This window comes from Selaginella moellendorffii, unplaced genomic scaffold (assembly GCF_000143415.4).
Source record: "Selaginella moellendorffii unplaced genomic scaffold, v1.0 SELMOscaffold_25, whole genome shotgun sequence".
NCBI lineage: Eukaryota > Viridiplantae > Streptophyta > Lycopodiopsida > Selaginellales > Selaginellaceae > Selaginella > Selaginella moellendorffii.
The window spans coordinates 1,669,985-1,679,036 of record NW_003314286.1 but is presented as its reverse complement, the minus strand read 5'-3'; the positions used below and the strand labels follow the sequence as shown (position 1 = coordinate 1,679,036).

General features: G+C 47.0%; 2 protein-coding genes and 3 non-coding genes across 5 annotated transcripts in view; 2 read left to right on the top strand and 3 right to left on the bottom strand.

Annotated features, from left to right (window-relative positions):
- LOC9637429 overlaps window positions 1-1,082 on the bottom strand; it is a 1,323-nt gene extending 241 nt beyond the window's left edge. The window contains exons 1-4 of the mRNA XM_002974621.2: window positions 906-1,082; window positions 575-846; window positions 281-507; window positions 3-226 (exon numbers count right to left, since the gene is read on the bottom strand). Coding sequence (XP_002974667.2) covers window positions 3-226; window positions 281-507; window positions 575-846; window positions 906-1,041 — 859 coding nt within the window. The 5' untranslated portion in view covers window positions 1,042-1,082. The remainder of the gene's footprint in view (window positions 1-2; window positions 227-280; window positions 508-574; window positions 847-905) is intronic.
- Window positions 1,083-1,103: 21 nt separating this feature from the next.
- TRNAV-AAC lies at window positions 1,104-1,176 on the bottom strand. Its single transcript has one exon. It is a non-coding gene; the product is annotated as a tRNA-Val (tRNA).
- Window positions 1,177-1,307: 131 nt separating this feature from the next.
- On the top strand, window positions 1,308-1,380 carry TRNAV-CAC. Its single transcript has one exon. It is a non-coding gene; the product is annotated as a tRNA-Val (tRNA).
- Window positions 1,381-1,485: 105 nt separating this feature from the next.
- On the top strand, window positions 1,486-1,558 carry TRNAV-UAC. The gene has a single exon. It is a non-coding gene; the product is annotated as a tRNA-Val (tRNA).
- A 3,701-nt stretch (window positions 1,559-5,259) lies between these two features.
- Window positions 5,260-8,975, bottom strand: LOC9636898 (pentatricopeptide repeat-containing protein At5g27110). The gene is made up of 2 exons (XM_002974620.2): window positions 8,766-8,975; window positions 5,260-8,704 (listed from the first exon to the last, which is right to left on the bottom strand). The coding sequence occupies exons 1-2, from the start codon at window positions 8,934-8,936 to the stop codon at window positions 5,444-5,446; spliced, it is 3,432 nt and encodes a 1,143-aa protein (XP_002974666.2). The 5' UTR covers window positions 8,937-8,975; the 3' UTR covers window positions 5,260-5,443.
- Between the last annotated feature and the right edge of the window lie 77 nt (window positions 8,976-9,052).

Below are 9,052 nucleotides of genomic sequence, written 5' to 3'. Positions count from 1 at the left end.
GCCGTCGAGTTCATGGAGCTCCACCGTCTGCGGCAGCGTCGACTTGATCCAGCGCTGCAGCTCCAGCGACACCAGCCGGTCGTCGCTTCCCTGCCAGATGTGGATCGGCCCCTCGAAGCACCGCCCAACCTCGTCAAGCTCGAATCCCCAGTCGCAGGAGCAAAGCAGCTCCAAGTCCTTGGCCAGCCCAGCGCCTTGGTTGAAAGTGATCGACTCAAGGTTGTCCCTGCTTCCGCAAAGTTGGCGCGAGCGAGAGACAAGAATCTAGCGAGTGACTTACTTGAGCAGGAGTCCGGCGAATTCGTGCTGCGCGAGGTGCTTTTGATCCGGGGGAGAAAGCGTCGCCTTGCAGTGATCCACCCATCGCTGCCCCGCTCGGCGAGCGAGCACAAATCGCGCATAGAGCCGGAGGATCGAAGGTGGAACATATTTCATATACGAGAAGAGAAGCTTGGTGTTTGGCGTGAGAGCCGAGATCATGGACTTGCGCTGAGCATCCGAAATTCCCTGCTCGAAGTGGAAAGATCACAAGAACACGAGAGAGTGATCCTTTTCAAGGAAAGAGTTTGCTTACCTTCCACCAGTAGTTTCCAACGGGCGCCCAGAGAGCAATGCCGTGGATCTTGTGAGGAATGTACCGCGCGGCAGCCCAGCAGTAGCCAGCGCCACCCGAGTATCCGAGGAGCCACACCCTGCGCCCCAGCTCCAGCTTGTCGATGATGGCCTCCAAATCCACCGCCGACGAGCGCAGGGTCTGGTTGGGGTCGGGATCGCTCTTGCCATATCCTGCCCTGTCAATCGCGACCAGCCGCACGCCAAATTCCTCCAGGAGCTCCTGGCGAACACCTACATTCTTGGTTCTTCTTGGAGCTCAACAAGAGGTAAAAAGAGAGGAGAAATCCTACCAGGAATCGCCGCGATCCGGGACGATCCAAGCCCGTGGAGAACCAGGAGCGATCGCGACGCCGCCTCGCGCGGGCAGCCCAGCTCCCGAAACGCTACCAATCTTCCATCGCCGACCTTCACGTAGTCCAAATCCATTGGCGGTGAAGTGGTGCGGTGGCGTAACGAGGAAAGAAAAAAAATTTGAGCAACTGGGGATTTGGTTCCACTGAGCATCGATCTCAGGACCTTTTGCGTGTTAAGCAAATGTGATAACCACTACACTATAGAACCAGATGATGACACAACCCTCACGCAAGATTTTCCCAAACTAAATCTCTCTAAATGGAATTAAGAAGAGATTTGGCCGTCCAGTGCTGGGATTTCACGTCGCAGAAAGGAATATTTCAGTTGGGTGTCAACTAGGTTCCATAGTGTAGTGGCTATCACGTTTGCTTCACACGCAAAAGGTCCTGAGTTCGAGACTCAGTGGAACCACCTCAAAGTCAAAACATACTTTTATGAGCTTTTACTTTTGTAGCTGCACACTTGAGTGGGCTTTTTGGCGGAGGGAAATTTTGCTGCTCTCTCTCTCATTGGATGGGTCCTGTAGTGAAGTGGTTAACACGTTTGCTTTACACGCAAAAGATCCTGAGTTCGAAACTCAGCGGGACCAAGAGTACTAAGGATTTTTTTATGCTATTAGCACTTGTTTTCTTAGTGTTATTCTTATTTATTAATTTAATCAATCAAATTGAAGTTTAATTATAAACATGTTTATAATTAATAAATATAAGATTAATCTTATTGCATATCAACCATTAGATGGTAGAATAAACTAGAATATACTAAAAAGCGTTTAGGAAAGTTTATAAATTATAAACATATTTATAAATTATAAATACAAGATTAATATAAATGAATAAGAAGGTAGAATATTCTAGAATATTCAAGCATAATCTAGGTTTAGATTCTCTACCACCCCAGTCACATTAGCAGCAAAAACCAATTTTCATTTCAAACCTTTAAGAAAATTGTTAACATTTGAAAAATCTTTAAAAAGAAATACCATCTTAACCTTAATCTTAACCTTAATATTAATCTACATTTTCTTTTTTCCAAAAAATTAATAAAAATTTAATAGTTAAACTAATTTTGTACCTTGATTAAGCAGTGATTTTTCAATTTGGTTTAAGGGTGTAAAGAATATACTTGGAATGTGCTTTTGCAGAGAGAGAGCGAGGATAAAAGCTAGGTTTTAGAGCTTGAGAGGACAGATCTCAAGCATCTGGGCAATCTAGGAAGCCATTTGCTGCCTCTCTAGAAACACATGGATAAGCCATAGGTAGCAAGTCATAAATCTCTGCCTTATCCTTTGTAGACAATTTTTTGATTAGTAAACAGTTTATATTCCTTTTGAAATATAGTTAAAGGTTATTATACTAATTAAGAATTTTAGCACTTACTATATATATATATATATATATATATATATATATATATATATATATATATATATATATATATATATATATATCTGTGTGTGTGTGTGTGTGTGTGTGTGTGTGTGTGTCTGTGAGGATATAATTTTATAAAACAATATAATAGGCTTAAACACTACTATATTATCTGTTGGTTTGATAACTAGATATTTTCTATTTATCTAGAAATCATAACAGTAAATAAGAATAAATATAAGGGCCTAGAAGGCTCAAAGAATAGAAGAACATCAAAAACATTATATAATAATATATGGCATATAGTTTATAATAGCAGGTTTAGGGGGATATATACCTCCCAAGAAAGGAGGTGTACTTGGGTGGGTGGTCTGGTAAAAGATTTAAAAGCTTACAAAATATATGAAAAATAAAATCACACATGTGCTTAAATTTTTGTGACACATATATATAGCCCACAAAATAATATTTTGAACACAACTTTAGTTTTACACATAGGCATGCATTAATACTTACCATGTATGCATGGCAATGTCAAATGAGTGCAATATATGTGATTTTTTTGCATTACGAAAAATTTAATTCTTAATCAAATTTTTTGATTCATTAGAATTTAAACTTAAGGCTTTTAAATATGACATTTTTGAGTTGAATTTTGAATTCCTTTTGGATGTTGTGAGCTAAACTCACCATTGCTAAGTACTCAAGACTGTCTCCTTGATAAGGTAATAAAAAACCTTTTGCACAACAAGCCTAAACAAACCATTACAATACCAAAAATTTTAGTGCATGATTAAGATAATAAAAAATCAATAAAACTAACATTATATCATAATTATAATAAAATCCACTTGCTCACAGAAAAACCATTACATTCAATGCCCCAAATACCTAAAGAAATGTTTTGTTCTTACCTCTATGCTCCAATCAATTGCATGTGATTTTTTCCATCATATATTGCAATTAAAATACACCTCCAAGACATGAGAATTGAGTCATTAAGCGAAATGAGATAAGAAAGATGATCAGAAATCACAAATCTATGTTTAATAACACAAGAATAGAAAAAAATACCCTCGCTAAATTTGTGGTAATATAATATTGTTTGAAATAACATGGCATTAATCTTCTGTAATAGTCTAATGTGTCATGCCCCACACATATATGGCATACCTCATGACAAAAATATTATATAGGCATTCATGTTTGATTGTTTATATAACAATTGAAAAGTGATAGTATGCATAATATTTTTGCACAACTCAAAACAAAAAATAAAAAAGTACATGTGTAAATATATAATGCTAATCACATATTTATTGCCATAAATAATATGTGGAAAAATATGAAAATAAATATATAATAAATAGATAGACCAATAAAAACACGAAAATCCCCAAAACTCCTTAAGTTCGAAGTAAACTAAACATTTTAATACACAATATAAAATTTTAAAACACATTTTTACACAATCTCTCCTTGATCACTCAGCTAATATGCCAAAAACAAAAAGTAGCTACGTTCTAACTGAAGACATTTGTATCACTTACATTGATATAAATAAGAGATATTTGCTCACAGCACTAAGAAGCGAGCGAGAATGAAAAACATGGTGTTCATTGTTGCAGCTCTAATTCTTGTTTTGCTCATGAGCTCAAATCTCCTCTCTTATGGACAGCCCCCAGCGGATCACCGTTTTGGTGGGATCTTCAGGTTTCGGCTTGGTTATGCGCTGCTTGCAGTGGAGCGTGTCGAAGACCTCATGGTTCGCCTCGAGAACTTCATGGGGATGAGATTTAGAGCCCAATTTGGCTACTTTGCAGGGAGGAGCGTGGGATTCGTGGTGCAGTACGCAAACAATGCCTACGTCCGCGTGAGAGTGTGGCTCTATAACCAACCTTACACCGAGAATGCAGGTATTTGCTCTGTCTCGCCGAGTCGTGCGAGCCTACCAGGGAGCGACCTTCTGGACAACGTTGAGCGGATGATTGCAACCATCCGACAAGAGCTGCTAGACCCGGGTCCAACACAGAACTGGTATGGCCTCGTCAACATAGTGCTCGGCTACTATGGGATTGAGTATGAGTTCCAGCAAACCCCATTCGACCGTAATCCTGGCGATAGGCCTGAAGAAGGTGGATCAGGCAGCGGCAGTATCGTCCACGCTGTGGTAGTTGACCAAGTCAGCACAGTCGTTGACTCGGTCGCCCAGGCAGTTGACCTTGACGTCGGGAATTGCTGGATCTTTTCTACCTCTCTAGTTGGCGGGAGTCATCCCCAGGGATCGACGCTACCCGAGGGAAACAGCTTAATCTCTCCGAGCACGGAGTTTAGGCTGTCTATGGAGGCCGGCTGTGATCTGGTGGTGAGAAGTAGTCACAGCGGGGAGATCGTGAGGAGGATTTTCCGTGGGAGGGATCAAGCGTGTGTTTTGTCTCTCTGGAAGAATGGGGTGCTCATGGTCACTGGATCGCAGGGGGTCAGCTGGAAGACGAAAACGAGTTATGGATCCAAGTATTCGTATGTTCTGTCTATGGAGAACGATGGTCATGCCAGGCTTTATATGACGGACTTGGGGAAAGAGATTTGGTCAACCTAGCACATATATAAGTGTGTTGGAAATTAATTAATCTTGCTTAATGTCAAGGAGAAAAAATTTAATAGATAAAGTTATGTGTTGAAAAACTTCATGTATGTGCATTTGTTATACCACAACACCCATAACAAAATTCTTCGAAATCTTGAATGAGAATGTATTTCTTTTTTTTTCTAGAGGTATAGAGGTCTTTGGTAAATACCATATGTTTCCAATGGTCATTGTCAATGCACACTGAATATATATATATTCTATGATATAAATCAAGTGAGTAACATAAGCTTGCCCTTTCTTCCATAAACTATAGCAATTATATAAACACAAGGCAGAAGCATGAGCATGACTATATTAATATGTTCACCATAACCATAAATATCTTCTATTTGCCCTAATATCAACTTAGGTTTTTCTGAGGACCTATTTAAGATTTAAACATAAGGGCATCTTTAATCTCAGCCTTTCAAAGCATCAACCTTTGCGAAAATTCAAGAGTGGCGGAATGGCGGTCTCACTTCTTTGCCCGTGGGCTGTAAGTCTGCGAAAGAAGCACGTAAGGAGCCGAGTCCTCCGGATCCAGCTCGTACAGCTTCTCCGCCGCCCCCGCCGCTCTACCCCAGTCGTTGTGCGTCTTGCAAGCTCCCAGGAAGCTCATCCACGCCGACACAGCCACCGGACTGGCCGCTTCGCTGCCGGACTCGCCGCTCGCCATCTTCACCACCTTCTCGGCTTCTTCCAGCCTCCCTGACCTCCCCAGCAAGTCTGTCATGCACGAGTAGTGCTCCGACGTTGGAGCAATGCCGTGGTCCGCGACCATGCACTCGAAGCGGTGCTCGCACTCCTCCAGCATTCCCATATGGCTGCAAGCCACCAGAACGCTGAGGAGCGTGATCCCGTTGGGCTGGACGCCTTGCAAGCACATCTCCCGGTAGAGCTCCAGCACCTGGCTGCCGTGGCCGAACTGAGCGTAGGCAGTCGCCATGGAGTTCCACGCGCCGGCGTCCGGGCAATAGGTGCTGTCGAAGAACTCCCTCGCGAGCCCGAGCTTGCCACACTTGGCGTACATGTTGACGAGCGCGGTGACGATCACTTCGTTGTTCTGGAGGCCTGCGTCTGAGAGCCGCGCGTGGACTCTCTGGCCTTCGACGAGCGCACCCAGGTCTGCGCAGGAGCTTATAACCGGCACAAACGCGATGAAGTTCGGCTGGACGTCCATGGCTTTGTAGAGCTCTAGAGCTTCCGCTGGACGGCCGTTTTGCGCGTAGCCGCCGATCATTGTCGTCCAGGAGACCTCGTTCTTTTCTGTCATCTGGTCGAAGACCAGCCGGGCTTCCTCCAGCTCTCCACACTTGGCGTAGACGTTCATCAAGACGTTGCTGAGGACGAGGTCTGGATAGAAGTCACTCGACTTGATCACGCCGTGAATCGCCCGGGCTCTGCTCACGTCCTCGAGAGCCGTGCATGAGACCAAAGCTGCGGAGAAGATCGGACTCCCGGGCCGGAAACCTTCCAGGTGTATCCGGCTGTACATCTCTAGAGCCTCGTGAGAGTGGCCGTTTTGTGTCAAGGCCACCAGCATCACGCGCCAGGACGGATATCTCTTCACCGGAATGCTGTCGAAAACCACCCTTGCGAAGTCTACGCGGCCGAACTTGGAGTACATGCTGACGAGTGCGTTCCCGACGAACTCATCCGAAATGTGACCAGTCGCAACAACGCGCGAATGAAGAGCTCTGCCAGGAAGAAGCGAGCTCAGCCTCGAGCAAGCATCTATGACGGTACAAAAGGTGATGCTGTTTGGCTCCACGCCTTCTAACTCCATGCTGTGAAACACTTCCAGCGCCTCCCGTCCAAAGTTCTCGTGGCTGTAGGCTGTGATGAGCGACGTCCAAGAGATCACGTCCCTCGCTTTGAACCCGTCAAATGTTCTCCTTGCTTCAGCCAGATCCCCACACTTCACGTACATGTCGACCAGCAGCGTCTGAACCATCAAGCTCGGCTCAAAGTCCCTCGAGGCAATACGTGAATGGACTGCCCTGCCTTGCTCCAAGTTTTTAAGCCTGCTACACGCCTGGAGAACGTTTGAGAGAGCGATGTCGTCCGGCTCAATGTCCATACAGTGGTAGAGTTCGAGTGCCTCCATAGAGTACCCCCGTTGGTTGTAAGCTGCTATCATAGTTGTCCACGTTACTACGGTTCTGTGCGGCATCCGGTCGAACATTTCTCTGGTCCCGACCAAACTCCCACACCTGGCGTGCAAGGACAGTATCCCATCTTGAAGAACATCGTCATATTCTAGGCCCAACGTGTATATGCGGTCTTCGATGGTTTTCCCTGTCTCAAAGTCTTCCAAGTTGCTGCAAGCAGCAAGAATCTTGGAGAAAGTAACGTTATTTGCCTGTAAGCCTTCCGCTTCCATCTTTCTGAATAGCTCGAGAGCAAAACCCGACTGTCCGTGGTAGACACACGCGGCGATAAAGGCAGTCCAGATAACCACGTCCCTGTCTCGAACGCTCTCGAAAACCTGTAATGCGTCCTCGAAGAAACCCCACTTTCCATATAAGTCTATCAGCCCAGTCGAAACCATGGCGGACTCCACTCCTTTGGAACGTATCAACGCGTGAATCCTCATACCGGTTTCCAAGTCGCCGAGAGTACTGCAAGCAGTGAGAACGCCAGCGTAAGTTATAGGATCCGGTTCCACCCTTCCCTCCGACATCATATCACCAAATACCTCGATCGCTCTCCTTTCATATCCATTCTGCGCGTAAGCCGTGATCATCGCAGTCCACGAGAAAGCGTTCTTCCTACGAATCCCATGGAACACCCTCTCCGCGTCCTCCAGGCTCCCACACTTCCCATACATGGTGACGAGCGAGTTCTGCAAAATCTCGTCAGCTTGAATCTGCGGAGAACTAGCACCAATCTGCCTGTGAATGGCTTTACCAGTTTCCAGATCGTCGGGGGAGCAGCAGGCCCCGAGAACCGACGTGAAAGTGATGGAGCTGGGTGGTGCGTCCATCCGGCGAAAAGCCTCCAGCGCCTCTTGGAAGAAATCGTGCTGGACGTAAGCCGTGATCATCGTGTTCCAAGTCGCCACCGTCCTCCTCTCCATCGCCTCGAAGATCCTCCGCGACTCCTCCAAATCCCCACACTTGGCATACAGGTTGAGCAGCGCGTTCTGGAGCACGGTGTCGACGCGAGCGACGCTCTCCCGGATCCTCCTGTGGACCTTCTTCCCTCTCTCCATGTCCTTGAGCCCCGCGCAAGCCGAGAGAACGCACGCAAAGGTCTTGTCGTTGGGATCCACTCCACGCTCGTCCATCTCCTCGTAGAGCTCGAGCGCTTCCCTGTGATACCCCTTCTGGGCATACGCCGAGATCATGATCGTGTAGCACACCACGTCCTTGTCCGGCACTCGATCGAAGATCTCCCGTGCCTCGTCCATGCTGCCACACCTCGCGTACATGCTAAACACCGCGGTCTCCAGGATGGTGTCTGAGACCTTGTCCGATGATCTGCGCAGCCATCCAGCGGAGACGATAGCCCTGTGGATCTCCCGCCCCTCGGCAAGATCATCCGGGCAGCTGCAAGCCGCCATGGCGCTGATGAGCACCGAGCTCCCGCTAGGCCGCGCGCCCTCGCCCCTGAATCTCCTGTAGAGATCCAACGCCTCCTTCTTCCTCCCGTTCTTGGCGAAGGCGCCGATGATGGTGCTCCACGAGTGCTCGCTCCTGTCCGAGGATTCGAAGACGCCCAGCGCGTCCTCGAGCTGCCCGCATTTGCCATACATCTGGATGAGGCAATTGACGAGAGTGCTGTTCTTGGCATACCCCTTCTTCTCGAGATGGCGATGGATTTTGCGGCCGTCCAGGTACGCGCGCGCGTCGCCGCACTGCCGGATCAGCGACGCGTACACGTTGAGCGGCTCCTGGGAGTAGCTGCTCTCTAGCGCCGCCAGCGACGCCTCCACGCCGCGATCGATCGCCACTCCCCGCCCCCATACTTGTTTCCTGATCATCTCAGGAGGAGCGATGGCGATGGCTCTTCTTCGCAAATCGCCATTCAATTCGCGCTATGGAAATCCCGACGAACAAATGCCGCGGAAATCCCGCATAGT